This window comes from Salmo salar, chromosome 13, assembly GCF_965601325.2.
Source record: "Salmo salar chromosome 13, fSalSal1, whole genome shotgun sequence".
In the NCBI taxonomy this organism is placed as follows: domain Eukaryota; kingdom Metazoa; phylum Chordata; class Actinopteri; order Salmoniformes; family Salmonidae; genus Salmo; species Salmo salar.
The window spans coordinates 105,413,020-105,435,000 of record NC_138303.1 but is presented as its reverse complement, the minus strand read 5'-3'; the positions used below and the strand labels follow the sequence as shown (position 1 = coordinate 105,435,000).

The window sequence follows — 21,981 nt, the reverse complement described above, 5'->3', positions numbered from 1 at the left end:
CTCTATCCCTCCCACTCTCTCTCTATCCCTCCCACTCTCTCTCTATCCCTCCCACTCTCTCTCTATCCCTCCCACTCTCTCTCTATCCCTCCCACTCTCTCTCTATCCCTCCCACTCTCTCTCTATCCCTCCCACTCTCTTTCTCTCTATCCCTCCCACTCTCTTTCTCTCTATCCCTCCCACTCTCTTTCTCTCTATCCCTCCCACTCTCTTTCTCTCTATCCCTCCCACTCTCTTTCTCTCTATCCCTCCCACTCTCTTTCTCTCTATCCCTCCCACTCTCTTTCTCTCTATCCCTCCCACTCTCTTTCTCTCTATCCCTCCCACTCTCTTTCTCTCTATCCCTCCCACTCTCTCTCTATCCCTCCCACTCTCTCTCTATCCCTCCCACTCTCTTTCTCTCTATCCCTCCCACTCTCTTTCTCTCTATCCCTCCCACTCTCTTTCTCTCTATCCCTCCCACTCTCTCTCTATCCCTCCCACTCTCTCTCTATCCCTCCCACTCTCTTTCTCTCTATCCCTCCCACTCTCTCTCTATCCCTCCCACTCTCTTTCTCTCTATCCCTCCCACTCTCTTTCTCTCTATCCCTCCCACTTTCTCTCTATCCCTCCCACTCTCTCTCTATCCCTCCCACTCTCTTTCTCTCTATCCCTCCCTCCCCCCTAATTTTTCCTCTGCTTCCTGTAACCCCTGCTCTTCTAGTTCCGTAGAACAGACTGTGATATCACAAGGCAGTGATGCCTTACTCTTTCAGAGACACACAGGGTTCTATTTCCTGGTTCTGTTATACCACTGCCTGGTATTGATACATACACTGAGGGAGGAAGGGAAGAGAGTCCTAGTCTTCCTCTTGGCATTAGACTGAATGACTGGCATTCAGCGATTAAACGGTCTGTAAAACACAGCCGGGCCAGTTACCGGTTCACCTTCCTGTTCAGTTTCATTTTAACAGAAAGGCTACCATGGAAAAAATATCAAAATGGCGGGTGACTGTCCAAGCTGCTGCACTCGGTCACTGTTGTAGCTTAGCGACTGCACATAGTTGTGCACGTGTCATTTTTGTTACTGAACAACCAACCCGTCTATTGACAACGACAGCCTACATTACCTGCCCCCCCAAAACAAATATGAGAGTGGTAGATGTCTAGTCTCCCGTATGGCTCTAATCTGATAGTGGTAGTGGGGTGGTAGATGTCTAGTCTCCCGTATGGATCTAATCTGATAGTGGTAGATGTCTAGCCTCCCTTATGGCTCTAATCTGATAGTGGTAGTGGGGTGGTAGATGTCTAGTCTCCCGTATGGATCTAATCTGATAGTGGTAGATGTCTAGCCTCCCTTATGGCTCTAATCTGATAGTGGTAGTGGGGTGGTAGATGTCTAGTCTCCCGTATGGATCTAATCTGATAGTGGTAGATGTCTAGTCTCCCTTATGGCTCTAATCTGATAGTGGTAGTGGGGTGGTAGATGTCTAGTCTCCCGTATGGATCTAATCTGATAGTGGTAGATGTCTAGTCTCCCGTATGGCTCTAATCTGATAGTGGTAGTGGGGTGGTAGATGTCTAGTCTCCCGTATGGATATAATCTGATAGTGGTAGTGGGGTGGTAGATGTCCCATTATGGCTCTAATCTGATAGTGGTAGTGGGGTGGTAGATGTCTAGACTCCCTTATGGCTCTAATCTGATAGTGGTAGTGGGGTGGTAGATGGCTAGTCTCCTTTATGGCTCTAATCTGATAGTGGTAGTGGGGTGGTAGATGTCTAGTATCCTTTATGGCTCTAATCTGATAGTGGTAGTGGGGTGGTAGATGTCTAGTCTCCTTTATGGCTCTAATCTGATAGTGGTAGTGGGGTGGTAGATGTCTAGTCTCCCTTATGGCTCTAATCTGATAGTGGTAGTGGGGTGGTAGATGTCTCCATTATGGCTCTAATCTGATAGTGGTAGTGGGGTGGTAGATGTCTCCCTTATGGCTCTAATCTGATAGTGGTAGTGGGGTGGTAGATGTCTAGTCTCCCTTATGGCTCTAATCTGATAGTGGTAGATGTCTAGTCTCCCTTATGGCTCTAATCTGATAGTGGTAGTGGGGTGGTAGATGTCTCCATTGTGGCTCTAATCTGATAGTGGTAGATGTCTAGACTCCCTTATGGCTCTAATCTGATAGTGGTAGTGGGGTGGTAGATGTCTAGTCTCCTTTATGGCTCTAATCTGATAGTGGTAGTGGGGTGGTAGATGTCTAGTCTCCTTTATGGCTCTAATCTGATAGTGGTCGTGGGGTGGTAGATGGCTAGTCTCCATTATGGCTCTAATCTGATAGTGGTAGTGGGGTGGTAGATGGCTAGTCTCCTTTATGGCTCTAATCTGATAGTGGTAGTGGGGTGGTAGATGTCTAGTCTCCTTTATGGCTCTAATCTGATAGTGGTAGTGGGGTGGTAGATGTCTAGTCTCCTTTATGGCTCTAATCTGATAGTGGTAGTGGGGTGGTAGATGTCTAGTCTCCCTTATGGCTCTAATCTGATAGTGGTAGTGGGGTGGTAGATGGCTAGTCTCCCTTATGGCTCTAATCTGATAGTGGTAGTAGGGTGGTAGATGTCTAGTCTCCATTATGGCTCTAATCTGATAGTGGTAGATGTCTAGCCTCCCTTATGGCTCTAATCTGATAGTGGTAGTGGGGTGGTAGATGTCTAGTCTCCCTTATGGATCTAATCTGATAGTGGTAGATGTCTAGCCTCCCTTATGGCTCTAATCTGATAGTGGTAGTGGGGTGGTAGATGTCTCCATTATGGCTCTAATCTGATAGTGGTAGTGGGGTGGTAGATGTCTAGTCTCCCTTATGGCTCTAATCTGAGAGTGGTAGATGGCTAGTCTCCCTTATGGCTCTAATCTGATAGTGGTAGTGGGGTGGTAGATGTCTAGTCTCCCTTATGGCTCTAATCTGATAGTGGTAGTGGGGTGGTAGATGTCTAGTCTCCTTTATGGCTCTAATCTGATAGTGGTAGTGGGGTGGTAGATGGCTAGTCTCCCTTATGGCTCTAATCTGATAGTGGTAGATGTCTAGTCTCCATTATGTCTCTAATCTGGTAGTGGTGTGGTAGATGTCTAGTCTCCCTTATGGCTCTAATCTGATAGTGGTAGATGTCTAGTCTCCATTATGGCTCTAATCTGGTAGTGGGGTGGTAGATGGCTAGTCTCCCGTATGGCTCTAATCTGGTAGATGTCTAGTCTCCTTTATGGCTCTAATCTGAGAGTGGTAGATGTCTAGTCTCCCTTATGGCTCTAATCTGATAGTGGTAGTGGGGTGGTAGATGTCTAGTCTCCCTTATGGCTCTAATCTGATAGTGGTAGTGGGGTGGTAGATGACTAGTCTCCCTTATGGCTCTAATCTGATAGTGGTAGTGGGGTGGTAGATGTCTAGTCTCCCGTATGGCTCTAATCTGATAGTGGTAGTGGGGTGGTAGATGTCTAGTCTCCATTATGGCTCTAATCTGATAGTGGTAGTGGGGTGGTAGATGGCTAGTCTCCTTTATGGCTCTAATCTGATAGTGGTAGTAGGGTGGTAGATGTCTAGTCTCCATTATGGCTGAGATCACATGCCTACATAGTATACACTATAGACATGCATCATTCACACAAACACCCAGCTCAGAGAGGCCCAGCTCGGAGAGGCCCAGCTCAGAGAGTCCCAGCTCAGAGAGGCCCAGCTCAGAGAGTCCCAGCTCAGAGAGTCCCAGCTCAGAGAGGCCCAGCTCAGAGAGGCCCAGCTCAGAGAGGCCCAGCTCAGAGAGGCCCAGCTCAGAGAGGCCCAGCTCAGAGAGTCCCAGCTCAGAGAGTCCCAGCTCAGAGAGGCCCAGCTCAGAGAGGCCCAGCTCAGAGAGTCACAGCTCAGAGAGTCACAGCTCAGAGAGTCCCAGCTCAGAGAGGCCCAGCTCAGAGAGGCCCAGCTCAGAGAGGCCCAGCTCAGAGAGGCCCAGCTCAGAGAGGCCCAGCTCAGAGAGGCCCAGCTCATGAGCTCCATCAGCAGCAGATTTTCATTTAGAATGGAAAATTAATGTGTTGGTGCATCAAATGTTGTGCATCGAATCGTATCGATTTTCCATCACACGCTTTTCCATCCCGAAAAATTAATGATATATTCACACACACACTCTCTCTCTCCACCCCCGACCCATTAACCCTGACCTATACGACACTGCTCTGTAGCCACGGTAACCAGCTCTGTATTGATGTTGTGTTGGTATTAACAGTTGATCATCAACTCTGCTCTGTAAATTAGTAGGTAGTGGCAGTCACAGAACACACAAACCCAGATGCGCACAGACAGACAGAGACACACAAAACCCAGCAGGACGTACAGGTAACTGGCTAAATAAAACACCAAATGATGGAATTTCTCATGGAAGAATGGTATGAGTTCCAGACACTTGTAGAATCTATTGAAGCTGTTCTGGCTCGTGGCGGCCCAACGCCCTATTAACACACTTGATTTAGGTGTTTCCTTTATTTTGCCAGTTACCTGTAGAGTGTCACACTCGAACAGAACAGACAGTCAATCGTGCCTGAGTGTGGGTGGGTAACACTGACAACTCTAGTTCACATACACTACATGAACAAAAGTATGTGGACACCTTCTTGTCGAATATCTCATTCCAAAATCATGGGCATTAATATGGAGTTGGTCCCCCCTTTGCTGCTATAACAGCCTCCAGGTTTCTGGGAAGGCTTTCCACTAGATGTTGGAACATTGCTGCGGGGACTTGCTTCCATTAAGCCACAAAAGCATTAGTGAGGTCTGGCACTGATGTTGGGCAGATAGGCCTGGCTCACAGTCACCGTTCCAATTCATCCCAAAGGTGTTCGATGGGGTTGAGGTCAGGGCTCTGTGCAGGCCAGTCAAGTTCTTCCACACAGAAAACCATTTCTGTATGGACCTCGCTTTGTGCACGGGGGCATTGTCACGCTGAAACAGGAAAAGGCCTTCCTCAAACTGTTGCCACAAAGTTGGAAGTACAGAATCGTTTAGAATGTCATTAGCATCTGTAGCGTTAAGATTTCCCTTCACTGGAACTAAGGGGCTGAAAACAGCCTCAGACCATTATTCCTCCTCCACCAAACTTAACAGTTGGCACTATGCATTTGGGCAGGTACCCTTCTCCTGGCATCCACCAAACCCAGATTCGTCCGTCGGACTGCTAGATGGTGAAGCGTGATTCATCACTCCAGAGAAGGTGTTTCCACTGCTCCAGAGTCAATCAATCAAATTCAATCAAAAGCCATTTTCACATCAGCCGATGTCACAAAGTGCTGTACAGAAACCCAGCCTAAAACCCCAAACAGCAAGCAACGCAGATGAATCCAATGGTGGAAAGCTTTACACCACTTCAGCCGACACTTGGCATTGCGCATGGTGATCTTAGGCTTGTGTGTGGCTGCTCGTCCATTGAAACCCATTTCATGAAGCTACCGGCGAACAATTATTGTGCTGACGTTGCTTCCAGAGGCATTTTGGAACTCGGTAGTGAGCGTTGCAAGCTAGGACAGGCGATTTTTACAAGCTACACGCTTCAGCACTCATCTGTTCTGTGAGGTTGTGTGGCCTACCTAATTTGAAGGCATGTCCACATACTTTTGGCCATATAGTGTGTGTGTGTGTGTATATATATATAAAATAAATAAAATAGTGTATTAATTATAATTGTATCATATTTACACTGTTTGGACTTAGGCGACCAGCCCAAGCATTTCAATGGCAGAAAAATCCTGTGTGTGCATGTGAAGGTGACTGTCACACACTCCTCAATCCCTATCCTCCTTCTCTTCGCCCTCCTCCTCCTCATCATCATCATGGCTCATATGTTCCGGGCATGACGGTCACACGGAGGAGGAACAGAACACAAGGACATTCTGAGAACATTCCACGGAACATGGACGTCGCTGATGCATTTATATTAGTGAGTGTTCTGAGGGAGGTGCCTGTGCCTGGAGCATGGCCAGACTCATCACACACTCATCACACACAGAGAGAGGGAGAGTCAGGCTTTCAGCAGACACTTCCACAGACCTTGAGGAGTGTATGGCATGCCAAAATAATAGTTGTGATTTTACAGACACACACACCTCTGTGTGTTGGAGAAGCACAAAGGCGACAGAGGACAGAGAGACAGGACGGAGGCGAAATGGAAAAATGCCTTTGAAATGTACACCAGCGCTAGCCATGCCGGCCCAAATCTGGGCCGACTCAACAAGACCCACCCGGCGCCACAGAACCCAACAAAGCCCAGAGCCAAAGCAAGATGCCCAATCAGCACAGCAGAGACTGCGTCCCAAACAGCATCCTAGTCCAATAGGACTCAGGTCATAAGTAACGCACTATATAGGGAAAAGGATATCATTTGGAACACAGCCATAGACACACTGACCATCCTGTCCCTCCGCTCCCTCCCCAGGACATTGGCTCTGTGTCCCACCCCCAAACAGAGGACTGTAATCCAGCCAACCAAGGGGGCTCCTCTCCCTTTACCGCCCAGCTCTCGCCTCTCCCTTTGACCCTCCCTGTCTCTCAACTGCCCCCTCCTTACTCACTGTGTGTGTGTGTCCTCCTCCCACCAGATGGCCCATGAACCCATGCTGCAATAGGAACCCAGCGATCCAGTAACCCTTTGCCTCTGAACCTTTGCCAGAGACCTCTATTCCATCTGATAGGGATAAGGGGGGGCTTATTCTCACTGAATAGAGTTATCAGGACGGAATTTCAATTGACACAATACATACACTTATCAATTGACAATAGTGACGGGAACGTCACGAGCCGAGAGAGGGTTTGGTTGACGTTCTCAAAAGTACCGTGAATGTCACAGTAGCCACTAGCCAGGAGGAGAACCAGTGCAAACTATTCTACTAGCTAATGTTAAAGGGAGATGTAAAATGTTAATCTTTATATTCATCATCTCCAGCACCACCCCAACCTCAACATATGAGAAAATGACGCTTTTCTGTATTATGTTGTGAAATATATGTTTTAATTTGTTTGTTTTTAATTTAACCTTTATTTAACTAGGAAAGTCAGTTCAGAACAAATTCTTATTTACAAATGACGGCCTACCCCGGCCAAACCCGGGCCAATTGTGCACCGCCCTATGGGACTCCCAATCACGGCCAGATGTGATGCAGCCTAGATTTGAACCAGGGACTGCAGTGACACCTCTTGCACTGAGATGCAGTGCCTTAGACCGCTGCGCCACTCGGGAGATATGTGTTTCCAATAACATTAACCAATTAATAGGCAATTAGTATGCAATGCCTTTTCATAATTGGTTAAAATCACACATTGCACACCGATGATGAATTCGAAACATCTTCCTCTATATTTTTAACTACAAAACATAGAAAGCGCCATTTTCACATATGTTGACGTTGGGGTGGTGCTGGAGATTATGAATTTTGAAATGTTCCCTTAAGCAAGCAACTCTTCCATATTACACTCTTGAAAAAAAGCAACAATTCACAAGCATGTACAGACAATTAAAGGGTTTCAGGGCCTAAAATGTACTTTTTGTTCACCAGCCACTGTGGCAGGTAGATAAAAAGAAATCTGCATGCCACTAAGATTTTTTTACCAGCCAAAATATTTTTGTGCCATAATTGCATAAAAAAAAAACTGATAACCATGTTTTATGTTTCTAAAACAAGAAATGTAGTAAGAAGTAATGTGGTATATTGCTCAATTTCATAAACATTTTTGTGACTTGAGTCATATAACCAAAATGTTCAGCTACCCCTTTAAGGGCAGGAGGATACCGTGGTAACTGGGTTCACACGAGTCATGTCACGTGTGTGTGAGATTTGGGATGTGACTAGTAGTAAGTAGACAACGTCTACAGCAGCGTTTCCCAAACTCGGTCCTCGGGGGACTACATTTTGGTTTTTGTCCTAACACTACACAGCTGATTCAAATGGTCAAAGCTTGATGATTAGTTGATTATTTGAATCAGCTGTGTAGTGCTAGGGCAGAAATCTAAACGTGCATCCCTCGGGGTCCCGGAGGCAGTTTAGAAAACAAGCTCTTCGCTATCAGTTGAAGCAGCAGATTCAAACCAACTTTAAAAAACAATGAAGCTTCTGAACTAAACAATGTAAATAGCCAAGAAACACTTGGACAAAGTCTTACTTTGCTGACTTGGGTCATTTAGACTAAATGTTATGCCTGTGCCAGCGCCTCCAATCAGCAGCTATGAAACGAAACAGCAGAAATACTTTGACCGGCTACTAAATCGCAACTCGCACAGATTACACAGACTACAAAATGTCGCCAACAGAGATGGTCACCTCGCTTCGAGTCCTTAGGAAACTATGCAGTATTTTTATTTTATGTATTATTTCTTACATTGTTGATCCAGGAAATCTTAAGTCTTATTACATACAGCCGGGAAGAACTATTGGATATAAGAGCGATGTCAACTTACCAACATTACGACCAGGAATACGACTTTCCCGAAGCGGATCCTCTATTTGGATCACCACCCAGGACAATGGATCTAATCCCAGAAGCCAACCCAAAACAAAGGCGCCGCAGAAGGGGCAGACGGAGCGGCCTCCTGCTCAGGCTCCGCAGACATGCACATCGCCCACCACTCCCGAGTATACTACTCACCAATGTCCAGTCTCTTGACAACAAGGTAGACAAAATTCAAGCAAGGGTTGCCTTCCAGAGAGACATCAGAGATTGTAAAATTATCTGTTCCACAGAAACATGGCTCTTTCGGGATATGTTGTCAGAATCGGTTCAGCCGCCGGGATTCTCCTTGTATCACGCCGACAGAGATAAACACCTCTCTGGGAAGGGGAAGGGCGGGGGTGTATGCTTCATAATTAACGACTCATGGTGTAATCATAACAACATACAGGAACTCAAGTCCTTCCGCTCACCCGACCTAGAATTGCTTAATCAAATGCCGGCTATATTACCTCCCGAGAGAATTCTCATCAGTTATCTTCACAGCTGTGTACATTCCCCCTCAAGCAGACACCATGACAGCCCTCAAGGAACTTCACTGGACTCTCTGTAAACTGGAAACCATATATCCTGAGGCTGCATTTATTGGAGCTGGGGATTTTAACAAAGCAAATTTGAGAACAAGGCTACCTAAATTCTATCAGCATATTGACTGCAGTACTCATGGGAGGTAATACACTCGATCACTGCTACTCTAACTTCCGCGATGCATACAAAGCCCTCTCCCGCCCTCCCTTCGGCAAATCCGATGCCATCTTGCTCCTACCGTCTGAAAGGCAGAAATTTAAACAGTGACAAGAACCATTCAATGCTGGTCTGACCAATCGGAATCCACGCTTCAAGATTGTTTTGATCACGCGGCCTGGGATATATTCTGGTCAGCCTCAGAGAACAACATCGATCTATACGCTGACTTGGTGAGTGAGTTTATAAGGAAGTGCATTGGAGATGTTGTACCCACTGCGACTATTAAAACCTACCCTAACCAGAAACCGTGGATGGATGGCGGCATTCGCTCAAAACTGAAAGCGCAAACCACCGCATTTAACCATGGAAAGAGGTCTGGGAATACGGCTGAATATAAACAGTGTAGTTATTCCCTCCGCAAGGCAATGAAACAAGCGAAATGCCGGTACAGGGACAAAGTGGAGTCGCAATTCAACTTCTCAGACACGAGGCGTAAGTGGCAGGGTCTACACGAAATCACAGACTACAAAAAGAAAACCAGCCATGTCACGGACACCGATGTCGCGCTTCCAGGCAAACTAAACACCTTCTTTGCCCGCTTTGAGGATAACAGTGCCCCCGTCATGGCCCGCTAACAAGGACTGCCCCCCCCCTCCTTCTACGTTGCCGGCGTGAGTAAAACGTTTAGACGTGTTAACCCTCGCAAGGCTGCTGGCCCAGACGGCATGCCTAGCCGCGTCCTCAGAGCATGCGCAGACCAGCTGGCTGGAGTGTTTACGGACATATTCAATCTCTCCCTATCCCAGTCTGCTGTCCCCTCATGCTTCAAGATGGCCACCATTGTTCCTGTACCCAAGAAGGCAAAGATGAACTAAACTGAACTAAATGACTACCGCCCCATAGCACTCACTTCTGTCATCATGAAGTGCTTTGAGTGAATAGTCAAGGATCATATCACCTCCACCTTCCCGGCCACCCTAGACCCACTTCAGTTTGCATACCGCCCCAACAGGTCCACAGACGATGCAATCGCCATCACACTGCCCTATCCTATCTGGTCAAGAGAAATACCCATGTAAGAATGCTGTTCATTGACTACAGTTCAGCATTCAACACCATAGTACTCTCCAAGCTCATCATCAAGCTGGAGTCCCTGGGTCTCAACCCCGACCTGTGCAATTGGGTCCTGGACTTTGACGGGCCGCACCCAGGTGGTGAAGGTAGGAAACAACGTCTCCACTTCGCTGACCCTCAACACTGGGGCCCCACAAGGGTGCGTGCTCAGCCCCCTCCTGTACTCCATGTTCACCCATGACTGAGTGGCCATGCACGCCTCCAACTCAATCATCAAGTTTGCAGACGACACAACAGCAGTAGGCTTGATGACCAACAATGACGAGACAGCCTACAGGGAGGAGGTGGTGTCACTCGGAGTGTGGTGTCTGGAAAACAACCTCTCATTCAACGTCAACAAAACAAAGGAGATGATAGTGGTCTTCAGGAAACAGCAGAGGGAGCACCCCCCCTATCCACATCGAAGGGACAGCAGTGGAGAAGGTGGAAAGTTTTAAGTTCCTCGGCGAACACGTCACAGACAAACTGAAATGGTCCACCTAAACAGACTGTGTGGTGAAGAAGGTACAACAGCGCCTCTTCAACCACAGGAGGCTGCAGAAATGTGGCTTGTCACCCAAAACCCTGACAAACTTTTACAAATGCACAATCGAGAGCATCCTGTCGGGTTGTATCACCGCCTGGTTACAGCAACTGCACCGACCTCAACCACAAGGCTCTCCAGAGGGTGGTGCGGTCTGGACAACGCATCACCGGGGGCAAACTACCTGTCCTCCAGGACACCTACAGCACCCGATGTCACAGGAACGCCAAAAAGATCATCAAGGACAACAACCACCCGAGCCACTGCCTGTTCACACCACTATCATCCAGAAGGCGAGATCAGTATGGGTGCATCAAAGCTGGGACCGAGAGACTGAAAAACATCTATCTCAAGGTCATCAGACTGCTAAACATCAATCACTAACTCAGAGGCTGCTGCCTACATTGAAACCAAATCACTGGCCACTTTAATAAATGGATCACTAGCCACTTTAAATGATGCCACTTTACTCATATCATATGTATATACTGTATTTTATACCATCTATTGCACCTTGCCTATGCCGCTCGTCCATCGCTCATCCATATATTTATACGAACATATTCTCATTCACCCCTTTAGATTTGTGTGTATTAGGTAGTTGTTGGGGAATTGTTAGATTACTTGTTAGATATTAGTGCACTGTCGGAAATAGAAGCACAAGCATTTCACTACACTCGCATTAACATCTGCAAACCATGTGTATGTGACCGATAAAATTTCATTTGATTCTCATACTTGACTTTTGACTCTGTTTATTCACTGTAGAGTCATCCACCAACGTGGCTAGTGAAATAGACATTCTTACCCACCAATACCTAAATCTACCCGCATTTGGTGGGTGGCAGGTTTTAATTTTATGCCCTAAAGGGTTTATTTTCTAATCTGTACACTCATTACATTTTAGCTTCAAAACAATATCACGGTTACCGCTAGCTAAGGCTAACATGTCTTTATCAAGTAACGTCAGCCTATCAAAATGTAACGATTACCCCTTTAATACGAATATAAAAGTACAGTAGGTCTACCTTATAACATACCAAATTATTAGGTTCAGGCTACATCTTGTAAAAAAAAAAACATTGTGACTTAACGTGGGTAGGCTATAATTCACCGGGGAGTTGAAATGTTCAGCTGCTATATATGGAAAGCCATTACTGCCACCTAAAAATAAAATACATACTGTACACATAGAAATACATAGGTTATGTTTCTTCATTTGTAGCATTGTGTGGCGATTTTCATCTATCCATGTTGCAGAGATCAGCACAGCAAACATTTGGCAAACATTTGGCCAGCTGGCATTTCCCCCAGTACTTTTGATTTGGTTTCATAAAAAATATTGACACAAAAGTGTTGAAAAGAGGGATAAAGTATTGTTGTTTAGACTGATTAGCCTCATGATTTGTTTGACAGGATTGTGATGTTTTCATTCTCCCATCATAGCCCATATAAAAACATTTTTTTGAAATCTGATTTATTACTATGTCATATCCAGAGTTTTACCTGGTTAGGTTAGCTTACCAGATCAGGAAAAACTCTGAGCCCCATCAAAATAATCCCCCACCACCACTCTGGGACCTGTGGTGCCACCTCTGAAATCGCCAAGCAATGTTACAAATTAAAGAAAAAGTATATATTTGTATGATCTACCATCTCAAAATGTTGACTTACGTTTCTGAAAATGTTGACTTTCATATGTCAACCCTTTGAGATAGTATAAACATTTTACTTTTTTTTATGTTGGTGCAAGGAACCGGTTTCCATAGTTTCCGTGGCTAAGAGTAGCAATCAGCTACCGCAACATTTCCAGAATGTAACAGGGTGTTACTGCAACTATAAGGAAAATATCTATACATTGCAGAAATATTGCTCTGCTATGACCATTTATACTGTAGAAGTCTTGAACACAACGAGACTCTGTTCACACTGCCCTGCGGGGGGCGACAGTTGGGCGCAACCTCGAGAGGTAGCGCTACAGATGGGATAATTTCGCAAGTTTACACAACAGTATAAAAGAGCCTTAAAAAAGAAAAGAGGCTGGCTTGTTGACTGGCACAGACAGAGCCAGAGAAGAATGATGACCTGGAGCTACTGGCCCATTCACACTGGAGCTCTATATTCAACCTGACCTGGAGCTACTGGCCCATTCACACTGGAGCTCTATATTCAACCTGACCTGGTTCTACTGGCCCATTCACACTGGAGCTCTATATTCAACCTGACCTGGTCCTACTGGCCCATTCACACTGGAGCTCTATATTCAACCTGACCTGGTCCTACTGGCCCATTCACACTGGAGCTCTATATTCAACCTGACCTGGTTCTACTGGCCCATTCACACTGGAGCTCTATATTCAACCTGACCTGGTCCTACTGGCCCATTCACACTGGAGCTCTATATTCAACCTGACCTGGTTCTACTGGCCCATTCACACTGGAGCTCTCTATATTCAACGTGACCTGGAGCTACTTGGGGGGGAGCAGGTACAGAAGACAGGATCATCCCCCCCCCCCCAAAATGCTAACTGATGACCCAGTCGGTGTGTGGAGATCAAATATTTCAATGCAGCAGGTATCTAGAATACCTGCAGTTTGTAGAGCTGGCCTTTCATTTATCACCATCCAAGAGCCCATTAAAACAGCTGGAGGAGGCCAGACGGGCTCCAGACTCAGTGCCCATCCATACCCCTCTGCACCAATCCCTCACAGCAGGGGCGCCTCCACGGCCAGGTGAACCCCTCACCCTCCACCCCAGGTGGGAGCCATAGGGGGTCCAGACTCAGTCCACCCACTCCCCTCCAAGGTACTCACAGCAGGGGCACCTCCACGACCAGGTGTACCAGGTTACACATCAGCTCCTCCAGCAGATCCTCTCTCCCCGTGTCTGCAGAATGAAAGAGAGAGAGAGAGAGAGAGAGAGAGAGAGAGAGAGAGAGAGAGAGAGAGAGAGAGAGAGAGGAGAGAGAGAGAGAGAGAGAGAGAGAGAGAGAGAGAGAGAGAGGGAGGGAGAGAGAAGAGAGAGAGAGAGAGAGAGAGGGAGGGAGAGAAGAGAGAGAGACAGAGACACAGAGAGAGAGAAGTTTAGCCAATTACCTAGCCTGTCTCTGCTTTCAACCACCTTTCAATTAGACCAGCCAATAGCTACACTGACCCCCTACTTGACTACAAAGAGTACTTTGTGTCCGTTTGGGTTCAATGGAAAAACGTGGAGAGTGGAGACCCAAGCTCACCTCACAGGAAAACCTACACACATAAGACCCCAAGGCACAGTGGGGTGGCTCTGTTGGATGCATGGCCTTGATAGCTATTAAATATACACTCAGTGGCCAGTTTATTAGGTATAGTACTGGGTCGGACCCCCTTTGCCATCAGAACAGCTTGATTTCTTCTGGTAATGGAAACATTGCTCAGTTGGTATCAAGGGAACTAACATTCCCCACACCATTACACCACTGCCACCAGTCTGTACCATTGACACCAGGCAGGATGGGGCCATGGACCAGGGCCTAAAATTGACACCCGCCAGCTGCGGGTAGATTTTGGCATTGGTGGGTAAAACGTCTATTTCACCAGCCATGTTGGCGTGTGGTCAGTGCTTCACAGTGCGAGTGTTCCACTCTCATCTGTGAATAGAAAGTCAAGAATGATCACATTTATAGTAACATAAATGCTGCAGTAGCTGTTTTCAAAGTATTTCTGGTGTTTTGTTTCATAGCTGGTAAATAATCGTACAAAGTCAAAGAACTAGGAAGTCTATATTGCCTATGCCACCTCACTCAGCCACACTGCCTGGCTGGGGGGCTGTGCGCACGTGAAGAGCTGAGGGAAATATTCATTTTTTAGAAGCGCTGTGCACAGGCTTAAAAGTTGGTCTAATTTACTTGGAACTAAAGTCTACTCATGTCATCCAAAAAATGATAGTTGACTCATCTGTCCATAGAACATTCTTCCAAGAGCCTTGAAAAACTTGAGTCAACTTTTTGGACGAGACGGGTCTCATTATGTCTGGTGAAAACCAAACACTGCATTCCACAGTAAAAACCTCATACCAACGTTCAAGCATGGTGGTGGTAGTTTGATGGTTTGGGGATGCTTTGCTTCCTCAGAACCTGGATAATTTCTCTTTATAGAAGGAACCATGAATTCTGCTCTGTATCAGAGACTTCTACAGGAGAATGTCAGACCATCTGTCTGTGAGCTGAAACTGAAGTGCAGCTGGGTCATGCAGCAAGACAATGATCCAAAACACGCAATCAAGTCTACATTGAAATGGTTAAAAGGCAACAAATTTGAAGTTTTGGAATGGCCTTTTCAAAGTCCAGACCTAATCCCAATTGAGATGTGGCAGGACTTAAAACGACCAGTTCATGCTTGAAAACCCACAAATGTCGCTGAGTTAAAGCAGTTCTGCATGGAAGAGTGGGACAAAATCCCTTTACAGTGACGTGAGACTGACCAACAACTACAGGAAGCGTTTGGTTGGAGTCGTTGCAGCTAAAGGTGGCACAACCAGTTATTGACTGTAAAGGGGGCAATTACTTTTTCACACAGGGGAATTGGTTGTTGCATAACATTTTTACTAAATAAATAAAATCAGATTATTTTTTGTTGTTGTAAACTCAGGTTCCCTTTATCTAATATCAGGTTTTACTGAAGATCTGACAACATTCAGGAGAAAAAAATATGAAAAAGAGAAAATCAGAAAGGGGAAAAAAATACTTCACAGCACTGTACCACATTACTTCATACTTCTTCACAGCACTGTACCAAATTACTTCATACTTCTTCACAGCACTGTACCAAATTACTTCATACTTCTTCACAGCACTGTACCACATTACTTCATACTTCTTCACAGCACTGTACCACATTACTTCATACTTCTTCACAGCACCGTACCACATTACTTCATACTTCTTCACAGCACCGTACCACATGACTTCATACTTCTTCACAGCACCGTACCACATGACTTCATACTTCTTCACAGCACCGTACCACATGACTTCATACTTCTTCACAGCACCGTACCACATGACTTCATACTTCTTCACAGCACCGTACCACATTACTTCATACTTCTTCACAGCACCGTACCACATGACTTCATACTTCTTCACAGCACCGTGCCACATGACTTCATACTTCTTCACAGCACCGTACCACATGACTTCATACTTCTTCACAGCACCGTACCACATGACTTCATACTTCTTCACAGCACCGTACCACATGACTTCATACTTCTTCACAGCACCGTACCACATGACTTCATACTTCTTCACAGCACCGTACCACATGACTTCATACTTCTTCACAGCACCGTACCACATGACTTCATACTTCTTCACAGCACCGTACCACATGACTTCATACTTCTTCACAGCACCGTACCACATGACTTCATACTTCTTCACAGCACCGTACCACATTACTTCATACTTCTTCACAGCACCGTACCACATTACTTCATACTTCTTCACAGCACCGTACCACATTACTTCATACTTCTTCACAGCACCGTACCACATTACTTCATACTTCTTCACAGCACCGTACCACATTACTTCATACTTCTTCACAGCACTGTACCACATTACTTCATACTTCTTCACAGCACTGTACCACATTACTTCATACTTCTTCACAGCACTGTACCACATTACTTCATACTTCTTCACAGCACTGTACCACATTACTTCATACTTCTTCACAGCACTGTACCACATTACTTCATACTTCTTCACAGCACTGTACCACATTACTTCATACTTCTTCACAGCACTGTACCACATTACTTCATACTTCTTCACAGCACTGTACCACATTACTTCATACTTCTTCACAGCACTGTACCACATTACTTCATACTTCTTCACAGCACTGTACCACATTACTTCATACTTCTTCACAGCACTGTACCACATTACTTCATACTTCTTCACAGCACTGTACCACATTACTTCATACTTCTTCACAGCACTGTACCACATTACTTCATACTTCTTCACAGCACTGTACCACATTACTTCATACTTCTTCACAGCACCGTACCACATTACTTCATACTTCTTCACAGCACCGTACCACATTACTTCATACTTCTTCACAGCACCGTACCACATTACTTCATACTTCTTCACAGCACCGTACCACATTACTTCATACTTCTTCACAGCACCGTACCACATTACTTCATACTTCTTCACAGCACCGTACCACATTACTTCATACTTCTTCACAGCACCGTACCACATTACTTCATACTTCTTCACAGCACCGTACCACATTACTTCATACTTCTTCACAGCACCGTACCACATGACTTCATACTTCTTCACAGCACCGTACCACATGACTTCATACTTCTTCACAGCACCGTACCACATGACTTCATACTTCTTCACAGCACCGTACCACATGACTTCATACTTCTTCACAGCCCTGTACCACATTACTTCATACTTCTTCACAGCCCTGTACCACATTACTTCATACTTCTTCACAGCACTGTACCACATTACTTCATACTTCTTCACAGCACTGCACCACATTACTTCATACTTCTTCACAGCACTGTACCACATTACTTCATACTTCTTCACAGCACTGTACCACATTACTTCATACTTCTTCACAGCACTGTACCACATTACTTCATACTTCTTCACAGCACTGTACCACATTACTTCATACTTCTTCACAGCACTGTACCACATTACTTCATACTTCTTCACAGCACTGTACCACATTACTTCTACTTCTTCACAGCACTGTACCACATTACTTCATACTTCTTCACAGCACTGTACCACATTACTTCATACTTCTTCACAGCACTGTACCACATTACTTCATACTTCTTCACAGCACTGTACCACATTACTTCATACTTCTTCACAGCACTGTACCACATTCTTCTACTTGTAAAACATTTGTTTTAGAAACATTACAAAGCATGCTCATCCTTTGTGTTTTTTGTTGGTTTAATTTGTGTAAAAAAATGTCTTGTATTTTATTTTTTTCATCTACCTGCCACTGTGGGGGCTGAACCAAAAAGTACAATTTGGACTCTGCCATCAGCATGACACAACAGGAAGTGGGATTTGTCAGACCAGGCCATGTTTTTCCACTCCACAATTGTTTACATTTACATTTTAGTCATTTAGCAGACACTCTTATCCAGAGTGACTTACAGTAGTGAATGCATACATTTTTTCCGCACTGGTCCCCCGTGGGAATCGAACCCACAACCCTGGCGTTGCAAACACCATGCTCTACCAACTGAGCCACACGGGACTTGTTGATCGTTGACTGGAGCTAGTTCTTACTGTTTTTAGCTGATAGGAGTGAAATCCAGAGTAGTCGTCTGCTGCAATAGCCCATCTGTGACAAGGACCGGCGAGTTATGCGTTTCCGAGATGCCGTTCACGCGCTGGTACTTACCGCGCTCAAAGACACTTAGGTCAATAGTTTTGCGCATTCTAGCGTTCAATCGAACAGTCACAATGCCTGTCTGCCGGCTTTATACATCAAGCCACGGCCACGTGACTCACTGTTTGTAGGAGCGAACCATTTTTGTCAATGGGCTGGTGTACCTAATAAACTGAGAAGTGAGTGTAAAGATGCTCTGAGCTATGGCAACAGAGACGAGAACCGGGCGGTCTTGTAGATTGTTTTATCATGGCAAACGTCCATTTATCGTTTACCTGTTCTGATTGACCATAGGGGTGTCTGGATATATTAGGGATGTGCATCTCTCCCTTTCAAGACGACTCGATACGTATAGATGAGCTCCAATACAGGAACGATTAGTTTGAAACGATTCAGTTTGATTGGAGAACGAATTAATGCGATAGTGCATCGAATTGTATCATTTATTGGAGAAAAACATTCATTTTCCATTCTAAATTCAAATCTGCCGCTGATGGACCTCATGAGCTGGGTCTCTCTGAGCTGGGTCTCTCTGAGCTAGCTTTTTTTCCTCTCTCTCTGTGTATGTGTGTAATTGATGTATGTACTATGTAGGCCCTAAACGGAGCCATAAAGGAGACTACTACCAGATTGGGGGGGGGGGGTAATGTAGCCTGTCTTTTTTGTTCCCCCCCCACTTTGGTTCTGAAATCACTATCACCCACTAATTTACTTGTCATTTTTGCAGATTGTGTTTCAGCTAGTAATGTATCAATATTTATCTTTAGAAATGAGCTATGAAATATAGCACAACTTTGGATTCCACCCGTCTCATAATCGAATGGTTTTGACCGTTCGGGAGTGATTTTCTCTTCTCCTCCGTGATGTCTGTCCTCGTTATGAAATTATCATCTTTACCCTGTATAGTATATTTACAAAAATGACCATATACACTGATTGTTTTAAGCAACACTTTCAAAACTATTGCTGATGGTGAACCTGAACAATCCAAATAAAATCTATTGTCAGCCTCATTCAGCAGCTGTAGCCAGATGACTTGTCTCTCTGGAAGCTAACCTTTATTCTGGAAAAACACCATTTTCAACAACGCATAGATAACAATAACGTAGAAAATTACACAGGTTGCCACTCAACTAATACAGCCTAATATCAAGCAAGCCATTTTAGCATTTGTAGCAGGCCACCTACCTCACGTTAGATTGGGAACAGTGCACAGTTTGAATAGGCTACTGATATTGCCTGGGGTTGTTCAGAATGCAAAATGACTTGTAGGTCAATGAACGTCAACACAGTTACATGGTTAGTTTGACACTGAAGGAGAGAAAGCATCAGTTGTCACAGAAGATTAGAGGTATTTTCGGAAGGTAGATAGAATGTAAGATGAGCAAAACATTTTAGAGAACCGGCAAGTCGTAACTTTTGAATCGATTTTCTGACCGATGCATGTTACATTTGGATCGGTTTGGGGTCCACGGACCGATGCACTTGTATCTTAAACATTTTGAATCAGGGACCGATGCGTATTGGTGAATCGTTACATCCCCAGGATATACAGTACCAGTCAAAATGGACACACCTACTCATTCAAGGTTTTTCTTTATTTTTTACTTTTTCCTACATTGTAGAATAACAGTGAAGACATCAAAACTATGAAATAACACATATGGAATCAGGTAGTAACCAAAAAAAGTGTTAAACAAATTAAAATATATTTTAGATTCTTCAAAGTTGCCACCCTTTGCCTTGAAGACAGCGTTGCGCACTCTTGGCATTCTCTCAACCAGCTTCATGAGGTAGTCACCTGGAATGCATTTCAATTAACAGGTGTGCCTTGTTAAAGGTTAATTTGTGGAATTTCTTTCCTTCTTAATGCGTTTAAGCCAATCAGTTGTGTTGTGACAAGGTAAGGGTGGTATACAGAAGATAGCCGTACTTGGTAAAATACCAAGTCCATATTATGGCAAGAACAGCTCAAATAAGCAAAGAGAAACGACAGTCCATCATTACTTTAAGACATTAAAGGTCAATCAATGCAGAAAATATCAAGAACTTTGAAAGTTTTTTCAAGTGCAGTCGTAAAAACCATCAAGCACTATGATGAAACTGGCTCTCATGAAGACCGCCACAGGAAAGGAAGACCCAGAGTTAAGTTGCAGAGGATAAGTTCATTAGAGCTACCAGCCTCAGAAATTGCAGCCCAAATAAATGCTTCACAGTGTTCAAGTAACAAACACATCTCAGCATCAACTGTTCAGAGGAGACTGTGTGAATCAGGCCTTCATGGTCAAATTGCTGCAAAGAAACCACTACTAAAGGACACCAATAAAAGAAGAGACTTGCTTGGGCCAAGAAACACAAACAATGGACATTAGACCGGTGGAAATCTGTCCTTTGGTGTGATGGAGTGCTGCATCAGATGACCTGGCTTCAACAATCACCACCCTCAACCCAATTGAGATGGTTTTGGATGAGTTGGACTGCAGAGTGAAGGAAAAGCAGCCAACAAGTGCATAGCATATGTGGGAACTCCTTCAAGACTGTTGGAAAAGCATTCCCGGTGAAGCTGGTTGAGAGAAAACCCAAGCTTGTGCAAAGCTGTCAAGGCAAAGGGTGGCTACTTTTACAAATATAAAATATATTTTGATTTGTTTAACACTTTTTTGGTTACTACATGATTCCATGTGTTATTTCATTGCTTTGATGTCTTCACTATTATTCTACAATGTAGAAAATAGTAAAAATAAAGAAAAACCATTGAATGAGTAGGTGTGTCCAAACGTTTGACTGGTCCTGTATGTTTTGTTATCTTTACAGTTCACTTCCAATTGACCTTGTAATGGACACAAGTACCAAACACTTTTATAAAGCATACTATGTATATTCAATGTTACTCTGCATGTTTAATTTCCTGTGATTACTAGACTATTCTTTGTCTACACATTCATCAGTCTGTGCTATAGAACAGCAACATAGACAGGCAACATAAATCACAAGCAGAAAAACAAAAACAACTGTCTCTGCTCTGTGTCAGTTTTGGTCCCTGCATAACCCCTGGCAATACACCATTGGCATTTTCCTCTTCTTCCCTTCTATCCCTCCCTCTTCTCTTTTCTTTCCTTCTCACACACTCCATTTTTTTCCTCCCTCCTTCCCTCTTTCAGGGTGAGAGGGATGGAGAGAGAGAAACCGAGAAAGACACACACAGTGGAGGGTGAAGACAGCCTGTTGGCACAATCTCCTCCTCTGTCTGCAACAACTTCCAATTAAGCGTGTTTCCAGCCCTCCTCTCCTCTTCCCACGAACGTCTTCCTCTGCTCTGTCCTCCGTTCTTCTCTTCCCATTAAACACCCTCCTCCCTTCCCACTCTCTTTCTCCCCCCTCTCGCTGGTCCAGCCCAACCCTGTGAACCGAGGGCTTAATGGAAAGCCCTTCGAGAGTGCAGAGCAGATATTAACTCTGATGGGATGGGATGCCATTTTTCCACATTTCTCTCCTCTCTCTCTCTCCCATCCCTCTCTCTCTCTGTGACAATGGAAGGGTTACCTACAGTACCCAGCTGCTGACGACAATACCAGATGAGGAAATGGAGTGATGAATCATGGAAAATGGGGCTATAAACTGTGGCAGCTTCAGATTGTGTGTTTAAGAAATCATCAGTCTCTACATTCTCTCAGATTGTATGTATGCCTGTGCAAA

At 44.9% G+C, this 21,981-nt stretch overlaps 1 protein-coding gene across 3 annotated transcripts in view; it reads right to left on the bottom strand.

Moving 5' to 3' along the window:
* dym (dymeclin) overlaps positions 1 to 21,981 on the bottom strand; it is a 204,523-nt gene that overhangs the window by 167,291 nt on the left and 15,251 nt on the right. For all 3 annotated transcript variants that reach the window (XR_014380215.1, XM_082960550.1, XM_082960551.1), the window contains exon 6: positions 13,663 to 13,735. Coding sequence is in view for 2 of the 3 variants with exons in the window: in XM_082960550.1 (XP_082816676.1) it covers positions 13,663 to 13,735 (73 nt within the window). In the remaining variant the exon portion in view is untranslated. The remainder of the gene's footprint in view (positions 1 to 13,662; positions 13,736 to 21,981) is intronic.